We start from the raw sequence: 20,761 nt of genomic DNA, 5'->3' as shown, positions 1-20,761 counted from the left end.
CAATATATTAATTTCTTAATTGAAATTTGTTTTTTCCTTCTAATATTCCCAACATTTTTCAAACCTGAGCTTCAATAATGTTGTTATTATAGCCAATACTGTGCCAAACCTGTTATCAGTACTGGAGTTTTTGAGGAAAATGGAAGGAAAATGGGAACAATATCAAGAAACACAAATGCCAGTTCAGGATTTGCAGAAATGAAAGCTTCTTGTAGTTCAAGGATAAAACAAGTGAGGTATACCTCACTTGTTTTAGGTATGTATACATACCTACCCAGGGAGGTATACAAAATTCCTTATAAACTGCTATGGCAAATAGAACTCGTCTTAGGAATGAAAATCCATAAAAATGAGCTTAGGTAATGTCTGGAACTTTTTGTGAAAATCAAAAAAGTTTCCTTTATTTCTAAAATGTATTTCAATGTAAAAATTATGCTACTACTGTAATTATGATTACAATAATGACCATTCAATTAGAGCTCGGATATTCCCATTATTTTTATGAGTTATTAAATGAAAATGTCTGTCAGTACTTCAAGAAAAAAGTTGCTGCCCTACAAGCAGTTCCTAATTCATTGGAAAGAAAAATTCAAGATGAAAGCTTGGAAAGCCGAGGCAAATACCTAATGAAAAATTTCTTCGAAGACAGCTGCATGCATAAAATACATAAATTTGGCAATGGCCTCGAACAATTTGCTTAAAAGTTACATTATTATTGAGTTAGAGCTTATAGTTTCGTAAAATAACTCTTGATTATTATGCACTTCAACACCAAAAAGCACTTTCGAGGTGGTATAAAAATTTGAAGGGGGAAGCAGGTTGTTGAAGTATTTGAGTTGCTGAAAAACACTTCTCTTTAGTTTATATGCAATATAACTTAATTCAATTTAAAACTGCCCGTAAAAAAAATATTGATGCTTCATCTAGAATTGAAGGATTCTTTTATGAGTTACTGTATACAATAAGAAATCATTTCCTATTTCACAATCATTGGTTCATGTTTACAGTATTACATTACTGTTTCATTCCGCAAAATCTGTACGGAAGACTTGTGGATTTCTCCAATGAACAAACTCTTTTAGATTTAGATTCTCATTATACAAATTCCATAAACTTCAGCTGCTTCCACTTCTATTGATTTGAGAATTAATTCAGTTTATACTTAGTGAATGAAATTTCAAATAATCTGTATGTAGGTTAGGGTCATATTGACCATTTGTGTATGGTAACATTGTATTCAAAATAAATTCTTTTTTACATCAGTTGTTTTGGTATTACATATTAGTTCTACATCACTTTGTTGTCATAAGAAAAATACTCGAAATCTTTGCATTGAAACATATTTCCATTCGATATAAAATTATTGCCGACTACCTGAAATATTCACAGTGTGACTAGTTCTGAATCCGCCCCTGTCCAGTTCCCCCACCCAAGAAATCCAAATTCATATTAATGGCAGTATTTTGTGAACGCGTTTTTGTCGAGATGCTCTATCTCCTGTTTTATTAATCAATGGTAGGTACATAATAATAATAAGACCATAGTAAGCTTTTCATTGCTATATCAAATTTTGGCGATTTCTTCATGCATGAGAATGTGTTTTATTTTTTTAACCAGAAACGGTGCCTCGTACAGCAAAAAGTCAAGAGACCGAATTTGCTCCAAATTAAATAAGGATTTAAATATTAATTTTTATTGTCGGAAAAACCAGTGGCGTATCATTTTTTTTATCTGAAAATATTCAGTCTCGCTGCAGTACGGACGCCACTGGTAGAATAGAAAAGAAATGATATTATGCAAAAAGTGCTCCTTGACGCTCGAAACTTATTTCACAAATTTCATAAAAATATTTCCAGCAGTGTGAAAGTTATCAATGAAAAACATTTTTTTTTCTATAATTTTAACACCCTGTATTTCGGAGAGGAAACATTTCTCGACATATGTTTATATGACAAACTAGGGCTTATATTTGATGTAGAATAAGTGGTTAAAATTTCTTGGTTACGATCTGGACCACCCTGTAGAACTGACCTTCACTATGATTCAATTTGAAATTCGAAACTACACAGATAAAGACATATAAGAAAATATACAACAGTTTCAATTCGTATAAACACGATATACAATTGTAAAGGGTTGATAGGTACTCTTTTTTTTAAGTATTTTAAATTCCTCCCAGAAATTAACATTTCGAATTCAGATTGGCAAACAGAATATGAAAATTATTTCTGAATCGTCCGACAAACTATACATTCTGTGACGTTTATCAGAGAGACCGACTGGCTAGAGAGCAAAAAAAGGGACAGTGAGTATCCGTTGTAGTGGAGATATTTACAGGATGACTTCGATAGTTATTTATGAGTAGAATGCGGCATCTTCGATCGTTTTCCATCTGGCGGTATTCCCCTTGTTTCTGGTTAAAATGCATTTTTATTCGGTACTTTGAAAAGAACATATGTAAATTGTTTGGCGACCAAGCGCAAAAAGTCACCTTTTCAATTTTACTCTAATGATTAATAATGTTCGTCTTTTCGATTTTGAAGAAAAAAAAAATTTGTGTGAAAAAATTGGTATCGTTTTATCAACTGATTTTCCGCCCCGGCAGGGTGCCCGGTTTGCCGGTCCTGACGGCGGCCCTGAAAGGGAAGGCACATGTCTCTATGTCTATGCCCCGAGGATATGGAGAGTAGAGAGAAGGAGAACGATCGCCGTATTTTAAATGTGTCTCCAAAAACGCTGAACATAGGAGTCGCTGCGATCGCTACGTTTATCGATAAGGAGTGGGGATTTAAGCAAAGATATTATATATCTTATATGTGTAATATCTTTGGATTTAAGCGTCAATTTGAAATGAACAGCCTTCATTTTATTTTAGGTTATGTGTCATCGTGGTTTTTCTGATGATTTTTCAAATACCTTTCTTGAAATCTATATCGAATATGATTTCTCTGAATTATATGCAAGTCATATTATAAAGGGGACAATGTCAGCTTTATTCATTCATAATAAATGACGAATTCAATGAAATTCAAAGGAAATCACTGATCAAAAAAATTGTACCTACGATTGTTTATCATTGGGGAGGAAGAAAATTTAGACGGGATTTATGAATTTGGAATATGAAGGTAGCCGCTATAGAGCTCAGGTTCGAAAAATATAAATAAAAAAATGGGAATATTAGAAGGAAAAAACAAATTTCAATTAAGAAATTAATATATTGAACTTTTTATAGATTAACTAAGAATCCATTCATGACAATGAAAACTGATGATGTTAAAAATGAGTATCCCAGAAATATACTTCTATATATGACTAATTTTTAGAATTATCTCGGCAAAAATGAGTACATAATAGATGTTTATTGAAATAGAATTATTGTCTTACACATATTACTATGAATGTGTAAATTTGCTGTTGGTTTTTAATTCAAAGAATAAACTTATTGCCATTACTTCAAAGAATTTGGCGCCCTAGAAGGAGAAAGGTAGTGACAATTGTGGAAGCTGACTAGCAAAGATGCAAATCATACTCATAATATACTTAGCATTCACAAAATATAACTGGAAAGGTGAAATCTTAACTTATTAATATTTGAAATATGTAGTCAAATTCCACACCTACAAAATAGTCACCATTATTTACACTGGGCCAGATTATATTTTTAAGAATATTTACAATTTATATAATCATGACAAGGAAACAACAAATCAAAATATACCCATAGAGAAAGCAATAAACTCAAAAAATGAATCTAATACACATATCTACTTAGCAGTAAAATAAATACATATATCAAACTCTAAATAAATAAATATCTATCAATGAATATGTTAACGGCATGCAGACAATAATTGAATTCTTGCCGTTAACATATTCATTGATATTTAATTCACAGACATTAATTCCACTACTCAATATAAATATCTATAATCCAAAGTAACAAAAAAAGAAACAAAAACTTTATAACTAATCACATTTGTGATAATAATACTTTATTGTCCAAACAGGCTCTAGGCCCAATGGGGTATTTTCCTAAATTTCAAAATATATGTCATTAAAATCCTTATAACTCAAATATATCGAAATATATTTTTTTTAAATTTTAACATATTGCATTTTGTGTGTATTCACTTACGAAATTTCTGATTTCAGAAGTGCTCTCCTATGAACATTCTACGTCATTTTCACAATCCGGCAACAGCCATCGAGTCACTAATGGTCATGAAAGTTTTCTGATCAAGAAAAACAAACAATGACACAAAATGTCATCGGTTTTAAGAATGTATAGACAAAGATTACAGAAACAAATTTATGTAATCTGTGGATATCTTCTTGATCGGTTCCACTGTTGTCGAATGAACAAAAATTACTAGACTTTAGTAAAGGCAATAATGGGTCTTTTTTTGTGTTATTCTTTATTGAAGTTTTCCTAGCTTTCGTTCACAATTCTGAACTTCTTCAGGGACTAAAAACATATAAAACACCAAAGTCAATGGACATCGTACCTTATGTTATCATATTATACTCACACTCAATGCGAATTTTTGAAAAAAGGACGGTATCATCATCATCATATTAGGGGTAGAATTCTTCTGATTTGCATTGCCTGAAAACATATCCGAGCATTTTACTAGCAGATCCGATGATGTTCTCAATATGGTAGCTGAACAAAAGTTTTGAGTCAAGTATAACACCTAGGTCTTTTATTTTGGTTACTCGAGACAGCACCGTATCGCCAATTTTGTAATTGAAGGAAACTGGTGATCGACTTCTTGAAAATGAGAGGACGTAGCATTTATTAATATTCATGAGAGATCATTCTGAGTGCAGAATTCTAAGAAAGAATCCAATTCTTTCTGAATGGTAAGGCAATCCGCTAGATTTCTGATGGAAAAGAATATTTTCAGATCATCCGCATACATAAGAAAACGACAGAGCCTAAAAACGGAGTGTATGCTATTGACATATATTAAAAAGAATAGTGGTCCCAGGTGCGAGCCCTGGGGAACGCCAGACGTGCAATCAACATTCTCCGACATAAACTCTCTACCAATTGATACACATTGACCTCTCCCGAGTAGATATGATTTGGTACAGTTCAACAGTGAACCGCCGATTCCAACAAAATCCAATCTCATCAATAATATATCGTGGTTTATTTTATCGAAACATTTCGTGAAGTCCGTATAGACAACATCAATTGAATTCCCTCATCCAAACTTTTACAAGTATATTCGAGGAAACTAATTGAATTCGTCTCTATCGACCTCCCCTTAAGAAAGCCGTGCTGTGTTCAGGTACGATCAAATTTTCGACGAGAGAGGAAATATACTTATACACGAGTGATTCAAATAATTTCGCAATTACGCACAATTTGCTTATTGGTCGGTAATTCTCAATGCGAGTCTTGTCCCCACCCTTGTGAACTGGTATTACAGTGGCACGCTTCCAGATGTTAGGGAAGTTGCCTTGTTCTAATGATTTATTAAAAATAATTTCAAGAGGTATACAAAGGGAGGGGCAGCTCTGCACAAATTGAGAGATACCGTCAGGACCGGATCCTTTACGACGGTCGAGAGATCGTATAGAGTTTTCTATTTCCTCAGCCGTCAAAATTATTGAAGTCAAATTGGGAGAGTGACGCCCGCCGGAGTCATTCGAAGCCGGCGGACGCCTCGTCGACTTTACAAAGGCGCTCTGAAAAAAACGCGCAAACAAGTTGCAAATCTCAACCCCGCCGGTTGCCACTCTATCACCCAATGTCATAGAGGAAGGAAATTTGCTGCCCCCGGTTTTGCTCTTTATCGGTGTAATGTTGAAAATTAACTTGGGGTCATGAGAAGTTTAATCTTCTAGGTAAGTAATATATTCAAAATAGTCGTTTCTTATCAGTGCCTTCGACTGGACACGCAAAGATCTATAGCGGATGAGGTCACAGGTATTTCCATAAATTTTCCATTTTTTGTGAGCACGATTTTTCAATTTGATGAGTCTGATTGTTTGTTTTGAATAAAACTTTGGAAATTTTCCGTTAACTCTTTTTTTAAGCCCGTTTGCAACAGCCGAGAATTCTCTAGAAAATTTATTCGAGATTTCATGCGCCGTGAATTATGTACCGTTACATACGCACTTTCGGTAGAATTCTCTGTTCAGTTGCGTACAAAATAATCTCTGCCGTTTTCTTGCATTTTGTAGAGAATTCCCCAGAGAATTCTCGGCTGTTGCAAACGGGCTTTAGGAACAAAGTCTTCAATAGTTTTGTTTATAATATTGTATAATATCTCTACATCCTCACTGACATCATGGTTTGTCAGGAGAGTCGACCACGGAAAAGATGAAAAGTGCTGATTTATTACATCATAATCAGCTTTTTTATAATTGAACATGTTGTGTATACTATTATTTTTGATTTGCCGGTCGTTTACTTTTAATATAAGTTCTACGCTAGGATGATAATTATCTTCTGGAACTAGAGGGTGATCATTTTTATCTAGGAAATTTATGCGGTGTTTGTTACAAAAAATCAAATCCAAAGTTTTGTTTTGATGGTTAAGCAAATAGTTGAACTGGTCAAAGTCACAGAAGGATAAAGTGTCTACTAAATTGGTATATTGACTTTCAACAACTTCGGCTTCAAGTGGATACCTTTCAGTTGGTATTCGAGGCGTCCATCCTATCGACGAGCAGTTGAAGTCTCCACAACTGAGCACCAAGTTGTTTTCTATTTTACCTTTAATTGAGTCCAATTTGCGTGAGGAGATATCCATAGCCAACCTATCCCCTGGGGGAAGGTAAACGCAACATAAGTAAACGGGAATGTTATCAATCATTAACTTCACCCACACGTCCTCCGCGCTACTCTGGAAATCACCAACAAGAACCGCACTGAGTAAATTCTTCACCGCGATAAAAACACCACCACCAGTTTTCTTCTCAAATGCTGTAGCACAAGTTTCTCGGTCACGCCGGAATATGCTGTATATAAAGGGATCAACCACTTCATGGTCCAAAATGCCACTGTGTAGCCAGGACTCACAAATAATATGTCACTGTTGTTAGCTAGAGCATTCAGCCTAAAATCTGTCAGCTTGGTCCGAAGCTCTCGGACATTTTGATACGTGATGTTTAGAGCATTACAACCCATGTAATGATAAGCTTCTGTGTGAATCATTATCTAAGCTACTACAGTTTTTTTCTTTTTATTCATTACGACATTGGTTTCACTCTATCAAACCAACTTATAGAACTGTAAAAGTTTGTCCCTGAGCCATATAATTTTTTCCTACTCAACATATCCATATTGATTTAAATAATGACTGCACCATTTTATGTCTTTCACAAAGCTCATTAATGGTACTTTCCTACTAAACTTCTAGTCTAGACACTTCTTTTGGAAGTTCCAATAACAGTTAGCCATTATAGGATAGTGTTTTCCTGCAGTACCTGGAATTAAACCTCTTATCCGCAAACAATATACCTAAAAACAAAAATTAATTGGAAGAAATTTCCTATTGATCTGTTGGGCAAAACAAGGACCAATATGACTGCGTTATTTTAACAATGAGAAAACATCCTTGAAAAACTTTAACAAGAGAACAGGGTGGACTTATGTTGATGAACCTTGCATACTAGGTTGTTTCCTTTTCTATAGTCTGCTTATCTTACAAAGTACATGCAGGTATTTGATGTGCCTCAAATTAACTGTTGACATATACACCAATTACGTATTTTCTGTTGCTAAATTTTCTAGGGTATGTGTTTAACATTTCAATGGGAACTGAATGAGAAAATTTATTAAGGAGCACATGTAATAATGCAAAATTATTTTATATACCCAGCAACGCAGCCTTTCTGAGTTGAGAATTGATATAATAGATTGGTTTTCAGCACATTTCTGACAAGTTTTAAGGTACTTTTTAAAATATCATACTTAGTAAATGTTTCACGAAAAACTGAATTGCTTTCCACTATCGTACTTGTTCATCAATTAGACATAGTTTATACTTATATGGTTTTTCCTGAAAGTTCATCTTTACTCATCTGTCTTTCCTAAATCATGATACTTACTCAAGTAAACTCTTATATTATCAAGCAGTTTTCGTTGTCCTACTGCATTTATTTCCACAGGTATATTTAGGTCAAATAATCATATAGCGACATTTTTTTCTTTTCATTTAGCTCATATGCCTTCAGTACTGAACTTCAGAACTAGGTATTGTAACGTTTTCTTCGCTTAATTAAAACGTCCAACTTATTAAAATCATTTATTTACACTTAATACACTTATAACTCACAAACTAACTATGGTATTGATAAAAATTTTCAACATTGCATAATATTTTACTAATTAAACTGTTCAAATTGCTGTCCGTTTTGCCTAATACATAATTGACAAACCTTTTCAATACGTGGTATAAAGACTTTATACTTTATAGGTCTTTATACAATGCCTGAGTGCATTCAATATTATAAAAGGGCTGTTTTGTCATTTCTCTGTTGATGCACGAAATTCTTCGGGACTGTTGTGTCTAAACACAATAACAATTCATAGCGATGACAGCTAGATCAGATTTGTTTTTTTCTCTTCAATGCCTACTTGATTAAACCACGCTTCCAAATGTATAGTAGCCATAATAACAACGAGGGTGTTTGTATCATACATGAAATACTACTCTTAGTAATCAAAAGTAATAATCCTCTTATTGAAACTTGAAAACATCATGGTTCACTAACAAAAAATCATCATTATGTGATGTTTTAGTGTTTTTTAGCATTTCTGAACATCCTACCTATATAATGTTATACATAATTTTGAAGGGAAAAAAATAACGAATTCAACGAAGTAATGAAATACAGGGTGTTCCATTGAAAAAATATAGGTTTGTGTCGTATCTTCAAAACCATACCTCAAAAACAAAACTTGAGTACGCCACTGGATTTTACGCAGAATTTCACAAACAAGTAGGACAGAAACGTGAAAATCGCAAGGCTCTATCTTAAATAACAAATACTGCAAATGCTAACTAAAGATACCTACAGCGTGTTATTTGAAGTCTTAATTTGAAATTTCAATTGTTCTTTCAATTACTACCCCCCCCCCAGAAAATCAGTCTAGGACCGCCCTTGCTTTCATGGACAAGACTATGGAAAGAAAGCTTAGGGAATTCCCAAAAATGCATGAGCATGGTCATACTCTACTCTTGTAGTGAGTTTGTGAATGCAACCTTGGAGAATAATGCTGTTGTACATGCACTGTTGCTTCCCATGGGTTATACAGATTTTTGTTTTGTGAAACAAGTAAATGTTTTCAGTCAATTGACTCGTACTTCTTGGATATTCTATTGTTCGTTGTAGAAAATAAAGAATAATAACTTTTTAACCTGGATGTTTCTGATATTCCCTATGCCATTTTCATTTTCAAGAGCATCTTCGAAAAGATTTGAGTAAGAAAATTTGTGTATCCCTTTTTGTAAGCCAGTTCTTCAAAGTTTTTGATACAAAAAAAATTGAAGGAGCAATTATGAAGTTACATTGCCTACAAGTTCTGTAGAAAAATATCCCTAGAAAGTTAATCCTTATTTTGAATAGACATTAAATTGTCTGATAACATTAGTTATTTTTTTCTACTCAATTTTGGATATGACCATTGAGTATTAGTGTGTAGTGGGTTTAATACTCAATGATATGACTTAGATTTATAGTTATATTTTAGTATTCAAAGCTTACATCTTCCTTGTAGTGGATACAATTTTCAACATCTTCTTAATATTAACTAAAATAGCATAATAAGTTCAGGTAGTTATGAAGTTTAACGAATTCCGTATTTTTTATTACATTTTACCAAATTTTATATCATATTTAATCAACGTGTGAAATTTCGCACCTCCTTAACTATCAAAGAATATTCATATTCATCCACATGAGGAACGAACGGAGAAATTTGTACAATACTATACTTCCAATATTATTATTATTATCCATGTTTGAATAATATACTTCATATTAATCAGTATTCAGTGGATTACAACTGAGATGTCTAAAACACTGGTGTGTGCACTTGTTACTTTTTGCAAGCATCAACATTTCAGAAAATCGGGGATATGGGATCAGTTTCGTGGCGGCGCCACCATGTCATTTGCTTCGTTCTATCCTTGTTCTACCAAAGGAAGTCCAATGATACTCTCTCGTTTTATTTTGTTTTGCGCTGATATCGAATGTCAATCACCGTCCAACGAGTTCAAAATATGAACTTGAACTGGTGCATTTTGTCAGCTGTTAAGGAATATTTGTGCTTTACAGTTCAATTTTGTCAATATTTCAACACTATCGAATAGGGGTTCGAATGAGGATTTACTGTTCTTCAAGATAATTTCCGTTCGACAACTTGAATTCGTGAGGGGGGTAATTCAATATGATTTTAATAAAACACAGTTAATAGGTCAAATATCCAATATATTCAGTTGACGGAAAGGAAATTTTCACTATATCTACTCAGGAAGAATATTTGAAGTAACAAACTCGAATAGATTTATGTCTTTCTGATTCTCAATACATGCTCACAATTCACATCACATATTTCCAATACAGTTTCTTTGAAATATTGCTGAAGTTTCCATAAAACTTAGCTATATCGGTTCCGAATGTTCGTTCATCTGATTTGGTTCTGCTTCAAATTCCAACAACACCGAATTCTTAGCTGTAGCTCTTGATTGTCCATATGGAAAACTGAACTTACTGAACGACATGTTGAATAAATGAATGTTCTACACCCCTTTCTCGAAACTAATACATTTTCACACACCAATAATCGCTTATGAATACAACATATTCGTACGTCGTAGGAAATTATTTTCAAATATCAAATGACAATGCTCTGTCAAATTCTAAACAGCGCTACCTACAGTGGAAAAAACGAAACTGATCCCATATCCCCACGAAATTAAAAACAAAATGGAATCAGTGAATACACCAGAGACATCTTAATTGCAACACAGAACATTAATATCAGAGACTCTAACTAATAAAATTATTACAAGAGCTTTGTAGCAAAGATCTTTCTTTGTAGGTTAAGCTATCGGCTGAAAGCTGTCAATTCGTAACACAACATTCGTTTTTCGATTCACACACGTCAATATCGGGTGCATTGCGTAGCGAAAACGACAAACGAGATATCTTTGCCCTGATTGGCCAGGATTTTGGGATTCTTTGAGAAAATTAACGTATGCTCGGGTAATGGCCCACGTACATTTCTCTCTTTCCATAAAATAGCCAATTTCATGTTGGCATTGCTCAGTCCCTGTCTCTATGTCTATGCCTCGGAGTAATAATAAGATGTCTAAAACTCTGGTGTATTCACTGATCCGATTTTGTTTTTAATTTCGTGGGGATATGGGATCAGTTTCGTTTCTCCCACTGTAGGTAGCGCTATTTGGAATTTGACAGACGGGTGTGACGGCAGCAACGGTTTCCAGCAACGGTTTTTTCATTTTCGCTTTTACCATACAGATTGTAAAAATACCCGTTGTTCGGGATTTTTTGATACGAATAGGTTATTTAGAACATTAAAAACACAGTCTATAGAGTGAAATAATTTGTGCATCGAAAACTACCCCCACCAACCCCCCGAAATTGAACTATTTTGATACACAGTGAAAAAACTCCGTTGCTCGGAGTTTTTCTATGAAAATGGGTTCTTACCCACATACTGAACACGATCTATAGGGTGAAATAATTTGTGCATCAAAAACTACCCCCCTCCAACCCTCTGAAGTTGAATAATCTTGATACAGTAAAAAGTGTGAAAAAAAACCGTTGCTCGTAGTTTTTTGATGAATATGGGTTGTTACCCACATACTGAACACGATCTATAGGGTGAAATAATTTGTGCATCAAAAACTACCCCTCCCCCAACCCTCTAATGTTGAACTATCTTGATACGGTAAAAAGTGTGAAAAAAACCCGTTGCTCGGGGTTTTTTGATGGAAATGGGTTGTCACCAACATACTGAACAAGACCTATAGGGTGAAATAATTTGTGCATCAAAAAATACCCCTCCTCCAACCGTCTGAAGTTGAACTAAATTCATAGTGTAAAAACTGTAAAAAAAACCGTTGCCCGGTGTTTTTTGATGGAAATGGGTTGTTACCAACATACTTAACACGATCTATAGAGTGAAATAATTTGTGCATCAAAAACTACCCCCCCTCCAACCCTCTGAAGTTGAAAAATCTTGATACAGTAAAAAGTGCGAAAAAAAAACCGTTGCTCGTAGTTTTTTGATGAATATGGGTTGTTACCCACATACTGAACACGATCTATAGGGTGAAATAATTTGTGCATCAAAAACTACCCCCCTCCAACCCTCTGAAGTTGAAAAATCTTGATACTGTAAAAAGTGTGAAAAAAAACCGTTGCTCGTAGTTTTTTGATGAATATGGGTTGTTACCCACATACTGAACACGATCTATAGGGTGAAATAATTTGTGCATCAAAAACTACCCCTCCCCCAACCCTCTAATGTTGAACTATCTTGATACGGTAAAAAGTGTGAAAAAAACCCGTTGCTCGGGGTTTTTTGATGGAAATGGGTTGTCACCAACATACTGAACAAGACCTATAGGGTGAAATAATTTGTGCATCAAAAAATACCCCTCCTCCAACCGTCTGAAGTTGAACTAAATTCATAGTGTAAAAACTGTAAAAAAAACCGTTGCCCGGTGTTTTTTGATGGAAATGGGTTGTTACCAACATACTTAACACGATCTATAGAGTGAAATAATTTGTGCATCAAAAACTACCCCCCCTCCAACCCTCTGAAGTTGAAAAATCTTGATACAGTAAAAAGTGCGAAAAAAAAACCGTTGCTCGTAGTTTTTTGATGAATATGGGTTGTTACCCACATACTGAACACGATCTATAGGGTGAAATAATTTGTGCATCAAAAACTACCCCCCTCCAACCCTTTGAAGTTGAAAAATCTTGATACTGTAAAAAGTGTGAAAAAAAACCGTTGCTCGTAGTTTTTTGATGAATATGTGTTGTTACCCACATACTGAACACGATCTATAGGGTGAAATAATTTGTGCATTAAAAACTACCCCTCCTCCAACCCTCTAATGTTGAACTATCTTGATACAGTAAAAAGTGTGAAAAAAAACCATTGCTCGGGGTTTTTTGATGGAAATGGGTTCTCACCAACATACTGAACAAGACCTATAGGGTGAAATAATTTGTGCATTAAAAACTACCCCTCCTCCAACCCTCTAATGTTGAACTATCTTGATACAGTAAAAAGTGTGAAAAAAACCCGTTGCTCGGGTTTTTTGATGGAAATGGGTTCTCACCAACATACTGAACAAGACCTATAGGGTGAAATAATTTGTGCATCAAAAACTACCCCTCCTCCAACCCTCTGAAGTTGAACTAAATTGATAGTGTAAAAAGTTTTACTGTATCAAGATTTTTCAACATCAGAGGGTTGGAGGAGGGGTATATTTTATATTCTTCCTGAGTAGATATAGTGAAAATTCCCGTTCCGTCAACTGAATATATTGGATATTTGACCAATCAACTGTGTTTTATTAATATCATATTGAATTATCCCCCTCACGAATTCAATTTGTCAAACGGAAATTATCTTGAAGAAAAATAGTAAATACTCCTTCGAACCCTTATTCGATAGTGTTGAAAATATTGAAGGATTTGTTTTTACAAAGAAAATTAAAGGGTAAATCACAAATAATCCTTAACAGCTGACAAAATGGGCCAGTTCATATTTTGAACTCGTTGATCGATATTCGATATATGAACGCAAAACAAAATAAAACGAGAGTTCATTGGACTTCCTTTGGTAGAACAAGGATAGAACGAAGCAAATGACATGGTGGCGCCGCCACGAAACTGATCCCATTGGCGATTCAAGTTCATCTTCAGGCCACCTGGTGGCGAAAATTTAAAACTCCAGAAGTAGGTTGAAGAAGTTGTTTAGCTTGGTTTTCAGATCGTCCATCTATAAAACAAACAGTAAACACTTGGTTTGAAGAATTCAGTGATTTATATTGTTTCGGTTTATATATTTGTAAATTGAGATGGATGATAAATTAGTCAAAATGTCGAAATCGAAAGTGTTTTGTTGCGTTTATGGATGCAATAGTTGTGCCAAAAGGGACATGGTGTCCTTTCATTTTTTTCCCAAACAGAATAATTTACATTATTGAATTGAATTGTATTGCTTTCAAATCATTACCAGTACTACCACACTCCTAATCTTTTCAAAGAATTAATTCAAATCTCCAGGATAGGTACAGATATGTATAAACACTTAATACATACATACATAATTCTTTAATTAATGAAAAAACATAACATATACATACTTAATTTTTTAATTTAAAATGTCACAGAAACTTAACTATTCGAACAAATGTAATGTTTTCCAAGGTTCGCTTCTGCATATTTTTAGGCCCATCTTCAGTACTGACAACCCCGTCTTCTTTTAGAAAATTTCTGGAACCAATGGTTCATATTTTATACCATGTCTGGTATAAACATTCGAAAATTGCTTGGGATAGAAATATGTTCTACATTTCTCTTCCCAATAATTTTTCGAATTGGTATACAGATCATAGCATCGAGAACCAGTGACTCGAAATTTTCTTTCTTGCTATCCAGAGAGCTTTATTGGATTCAGTTGTCATACATACATTTGAAGAATTGAACATAGCCAATTCATTGTATGTGATAATACACTGAGGGCATTTGAAATGCATTTGTGGGCCAAATTTCGTCTCTTTTTTTTCTTTTTCCACCAGCATTTTAGGTCGGTGCCTGAAATTTTCTCAAGTTTGAGAAGGTCACACCTGAAACAAAAAACACAAGGAACAGCAAAAAAACTAACAATTATATTGTGTATATATGATTGTGAAATAGCAAGTCCTGATTCAGACATCAAATACATTGAATTTATACCACCTGGTGCACTCTAATAGAATTGCTGAAATATGTTTGCACCTTCCTCCTAAACCGGCCTTACATGTTTGCAAACACAAACCAAAATTTCAATGACTCTGCTGCTCTTTCCCAAATTTCCACACATCATAATATGCCCGGCATTCAAGACTGCTTCTCCTAAATCTAAAATGTTTATTGTTTGGTCAATGAATATTTCATTCATAAATTTGCATTTACTCACCTTCTAATGAATTTCTGTTAGTAGGAATGGATCCTAAATATCTAAAATACTTCTTGAGGCTTAGGAATACACCATTTTCATTATTAGCCATCATTCTTGCGTACAAAAATAACGAAACTACACAAATTTCCTTCTGTTTACACTGATTCGACCTACTTGTGTAGATGTCACAACACGAATGTTTATAGAGGGCGCAACCTACCATTGAATCGCGAATATCCCCGATTTTCTGAAATGTCGATGCTTGCAAAAAGTGACAAGTGCACCAGAGACCCTTTCTCTATGAAGTGCACACACCAGTGTTTTAGCCATCTTAGGTAATAAGTCGCGAATCCGATTATCGTTGAGGGCGCTGCGAAATGTAAACAAACTTTGACGTTTGTCAGTACTCTTTTCGAGATTTGTACGGCCTAACAGAGTTTTTCTAGTAAATCAAGATATTTTGATATTTATCGGAAACTCGATCGGAAATATCGGAAGTACGGAAGTGAATTGATTGATTTAGTTTCGTAAAGAAAGATCAACATTCTTTGGAAATACTTCATTTGAAAGGGATGAATTGTGGAATAAAATCGATCGATGATATTAGTGATCCAGTGTACCTAGACACAAATTCCTATTATTTCGCAGATTCCTTCTTGAAGTAAACCTAGGTAATAATGTTGAGGTAGCATATACATTCGGAGTTTGTGAAGGAGGTTGAAACTATACATCTTGATAACTAGAGCGTTTATGTGAAATATTTGAAATATTTTAATTCCATTTTTTGATATAGGCATTCCTCATACTGAAATCTCAAGAGACATAAATATGATTCAGCTCATGGAACAAGTTCTACAGATGAGAAAGAGAATTCATTTGGAAGTAAGAAAATTATGAAATTGTATTTATGAATCATCAATTGAATTTAGCAGAAAACTCTCGCAAAGAAAAATCGTTTGACCTAAAACCTGCCAGTTGAAAGCGCTGGTATAAATACCTTTCCAATATTTTTTCGTAATCAATATTAATTCTATTCAGAAACCCAGACAATATAATCCCAATATAACATCTACAAATAATAATTATAATACTTTGTTGGACAACGTGAGATAAAAGAAAACATAAGAAAAGAAACTTGTTTTGACTTTGCAGTACTGACAAAGTAGTTTCGTAATTCAGTCGGCAGAGGGCGTCTAGATTTTTGGATTCGCCTATAGTAACTACACTTTCAAGGTATAAGGACAAGTGTTCTCAAGAAACTTATCATATTTTGGGCTTGCCTGCTTGCCATTCCATCTTTGAAGTCAAATACAGGGTGTTACATTCACAAAATGTTACTTTGGTCTATATCTTTGTTTTCGAACACCCTGAAAATAATTTGAAATTGTGCTTTAGAACACCCCACACACATAACAAAAAAATATTTTCAAAATATCTTTATTTACTCCCGCCAAATGAGCTCCTCATCTGCGGTGGGCCACCAGTATATAAGTAAGAGGAAAACATATTATACCAAAGAAATAATACTTAATAATGGGTGGAAGATTTTTGTATCACTTCGCATATGGAGTATGATAATGGCAAATCCATTCGTTCGAGGAAAATCTTCTACTTTTGAATCAATTTATTCATTTTGTTTATTGATTTAAACAATTGTTGAGCCAACTTAACACCTCCATGCAAAAATCAAACCTATAAGGAGGAGAAATAGAAAAAACCTGAGAATATTCAAGAAAAAAAATTCAGTGAATGATAGGCCTAGTTCAAAAAGTTATAGTTCTGAGAGATAGATAATTTTTCTGAAACCACAATTTTTCGGTTTCATTGTATAAGTGATCCAAGAAATTTTCCGAGGAATTTTTATGGTTCCAAAATTTATCGCTTACTAGCGACCTCCGTAAGGGCGCCCACCAACGTGGGCACAGTCAGTACACCGGACACGGCCTTTTTGATCAATGTTACTCCCAAATTTCGATTTGATAACTTAAACCAACATTGATTCCATTAATTCAAAAACTAACTTACCTCAAAGAATTCCAAGAACAATGTCGAAAGGAAAAACACCCAAGTACCTATACACAACAACTCAATTAATTTTCACCAGTACACATAAAACTGTCATTACACCAGGATTCTCCCTCTTCTCTCTGTAAAGTAAGAAGTGGTTTATTTATTTTCGGAGTTCGACAAATGAACAGTGAACGCGCTACGATCGTTGCAAATGTGTCTGTCAAACGTAAGAGTCGAACGGCAGTACCATCTGGTTTATTTTGCCTGCAACTAGTTGATGATGTAATATGCGGTTAGCTGAAAGTAGAACCCTGCAGATGTCTTTCTTCGCGCCATCTTCTAGCAGCTAGATAGACAACGACTATGGAAACCATAGACCTATAAAACACATGGACGCGCCCTTCCAGTGAGTTTCAATTAGGCATTGAACTCTATGAGTTCGGAGTTCCCATAGAGTTCAATGCAATCATTGAACTCTATAGACCATATTAGTGAGGTTAGAATCACTCAGTTGGCGGGAGATCCATATTCAAATTTTTTTACATGAGAATCGACTTTAAGATGGAATATCGCTAGCTAGAAATAAATGTTAATATAAAGACATGCAAAATTGGGTGCCGCAATTATTAGAGGTGGTTTCCAAGTACATTTTACATCACAATATACTTTTATATGTCCTAAAATCAAAATTGAACACATTATTATACGGAATATATCCGTATGTCGTAGATCATTTCTGCTATACGTCAATCATGAACCGTAACCATTGAACTCTATGGGGAACTGGAATGGCATCGCGATACAGGCAAAATGAGGAAGAGTGAAAGGGAAGATGTAGAGCAACCTTTCTCTCTCGCACGCCGTTGCTATTAGCAACGTAAACATTTCAATGTGCGGGAATGAAAGAATGAACTATTCGAACTGAAAATATTTAAAGGTTTGATACTGATTGGAAAAATTCACTTCCTTCTCTATTTTCCAAATTGTTCAAATCTTTCAACGAGTCGGTTCGTACTAAAAATAATTAATCATTAGTTTGTCATTCTAATCGAAATTTCTAAAAATTTTGCACTTTTTTTAGTGATTTATGATGTTAATCATAATTTCCTGAATTTTGGGAACGAAATTTTTAATAATCACCCTTGCAGCCTTGATGAATTAATAAAATAGAAGCTTTAGAGTAATTTGAATATAAATATTAATTATAATCTTGAGGCAAGAATATGAGGAAATGATCTTCTGAAAAGCCTCGGATAAAGCTTTGGAATCATATGAAAAGCAGTGTCAGCGAAGACAGAGTTGTCTCTGGAGCAGAGACAGTCGTCTCTGGTGTCAGTGCGAGAAATTTTAAATATTCCAAATAGTTCAATATATAAAAGGAATCATATCAAAAAGTAAAGAACAAAATTGCTGAAATATTTTTATTCAACATAATTGGGACAAAAATGTTACATTTGCTTAGCAATTATTAAATAAAATTAATTTAGTCATTTTCTGACGAATAGTAGAGGATCCCCATGAAGTTCATCATTCATTAATTTTGATTGATGGAACATTCTACACTAGCCCTAGTGCACTCTTCATGGTCGAAATAAATCCTAAAGCGAATGTCTTTCGATAGTGAAAAAGAATGTTGGTATCATCAATTTCCAATGATTCTAAATATTCTATAGTTTCACTGAAAATTTCCTCAACATACCTCAGGGAAAAAGATCTAATTGGAGCTTTAAACTGTCTCCGGAACAGATTTCTAGAATTAAGAATGTCAAACACTCTATCAATTTTTCTAATGAATTCAACGGTAGCGGCACTATCTTCAAATTGTAAGTTCTTACATTTGTTATCAAGAAATTCCATAGCATCTGCTACCCCATTACTCATTATTTGAGTAGCTAATCTGACATTCATAATTCTATTTCTACAATTGATATGCTGAGATGAAAGGGAATTAGCCAAACTTAGACCTTCCTCCATTTGAACTTTTTCTAATTCCTTGACAAACTGCCAAGAAATGTTTCCTGTGGGGGACTGCAAATTTTTTTTGCAAATGTATTTCTACAGATACCAGTTTTTCCTTCCTGTAGCTTTGGTCCAAAGGTATAAAGTAAAAGGTTTTCGGAGAGGGAACCTAAAAAAATGAAAAACATAAGGCATAATTCCTAATTATTTACTGCTTCTCTCCTTTTGTGGATTCTCACTTCTGTAAAACTGTTCAGGATGGATTGGTTTATGTGATACCAACACTTCACATAAAAAATATTATATTATATTTATGTCAACTGCATTATGGCATCCGTTTCCAACACAATACTGGACCATTGTTGTTATGAAATTCTTCTTATTCAAAATGTTTTTTGTTACTGCAAAAACCACTTTTGTAACTCTGGGAAACACATAGACTTAAAAAACACTCACCAAAAAACTATATTTAAGCTTTGAAAAAGCACAAGAAATTCTGTTCAACAGCTAACTTGACTTGATATATAGACATTTTTCGAGTTTCTTAGGAATGTAAATCGGAAGTATATGGCTTCTAAACAATTTCTCACCATGATTTTTACTTAAATACTGACAAAAAGACATTAAACAATGTAATTTAAAATTTATCTACGAAAATGACATTTAAATTTAGGTTATAATAGTGTAAACAAAAACACGCTAGAGAGAGAAAGGTTGCTCTACTTCTTCCCTCTCTCTCGGTCACAATTTTCGACGAATTTTGCTACCTACGAAGCCATTCCAGTTCCCATAGAGTTCAATGACCGTAACAAAGAAAATGACATGCTACGCTTGCGCGTTAGAATGATGTCAGCGTCAGAGGTTAGAAACGAAATGAAGCTACGACAAACTTGCATGGATCTTGCTGACCAATTTTATATTTATCCATTATTAAAAAAATTTACCATTTTATTACGAAATTTTGTTTTCAACTTGTTAAGAAAGGATCATAGAACACATTCCAACAGAAATAAATCTTAAGAAATTCGCTAAAATATCCAAAAACAGGCGAGAAGTACGCGGCATTTTTAGTCCCATAAGAAATGCATAGGGAATTCAGGGACCAGATCCACGGATGGATCGCGATTCAAATTTCCCGCCTAACCTCACTAATATGGTCTATGGGAACTGCTTCGTAGGTCGTAGAAAATTGTGACCGAGAGAGAGGGAAGATGCAGAGCAACCTTTCTCTCTCTAGCGTGTTTTTGTTTACACTGTTATAACCTAAATTTAAATGTCATTTTCGTAGATAAATTTTAAATTACATTGTTTAATGTCTTTTTGTCAGTATTTTAGTAAAAATCATGGTGAAAAATTGTTTAGAAGCCATATACTTCCGATTTACATTCCTAAGAAACTCGAAAAATGTCTATATATCAAGTCAAGTTAGCTGTTGAACAGAATTTCTTGTGCTTTTTCAAAGCATAAATATAGTTTTTTGGTGAGTGCTTTTTAAGTCTATGTGTTTCCCAGAGTGACAAAAGTGGTTTTTGCAGTAACAAAAAACATTTTGAATAAGAAGAATTTCATAACAACAATGGTCCAGTATTGTGTTGGAAACGGATGCCATAATGCAGGGGA

At 34.2% G+C, this 20,761-nt stretch overlaps 2 protein-coding genes across 4 annotated transcripts in view; both read right to left on the bottom strand.

Moving 5' to 3' along the window:
* Positions 1-17,414, bottom strand: part of LOC123307700 — a 322,483-nt gene extending 305,069 nt beyond the window's left edge. For 2 of the 3 annotated variants that reach the window (XM_044890107.1, XM_044890106.1), the window contains exon 1: positions 17,198-17,414. The gene's annotated coding sequence lies outside the window, so the exon portion shown is untranslated. The remainder of the gene's footprint in view (positions 1-17,197) is intronic. The other variant, XM_044890108.1, reaches the window with a different exon arrangement.
* Positions 14,329-15,409, bottom strand: LOC123307705. Its single transcript, XM_044890115.1, has 2 exons — positions 15,191-15,409; positions 14,329-15,132 (listed from the first exon to the last, which is right to left on the bottom strand). Exons 1-2 carry the CDS (start codon positions 15,393-15,395, stop codon positions 15,017-15,019), a joined length of 321 nt encoding a protein of 106 aa, XP_044746050.1. The 5' UTR covers positions 15,396-15,409; the 3' UTR covers positions 14,329-15,016.
* Positions 17,415-20,761: the final 3,347 nt, after the last annotated feature.

The sequence above is a fragment of the Coccinella septempunctata genome, chromosome 2 (assembly GCF_907165205.1).
Source record: "Coccinella septempunctata chromosome 2, icCocSept1.1, whole genome shotgun sequence".
Lineage (NCBI taxonomy): Eukaryota > Metazoa > Arthropoda > Insecta > Coleoptera > Coccinellidae > Coccinella > Coccinella septempunctata.
This window is presented reverse-complemented; position numbering and strand designations above follow the sequence as displayed.

Coding starts and splice junctions, on each gene's coding strand:
- LOC123307705 (XM_044890115.1), bottom strand. CDS start 15,395: ATGGTAGGTTGCGCCCTCTATAAACATTCGTGTTGTGACATCTACACA. Junction 15,133..15,190: donor TAACAGAAATTCATTAGAAG/GTGAGTAAATGC, acceptor TAAACATTTTAG/ATTTAGGAGAAGCAGTCTTG.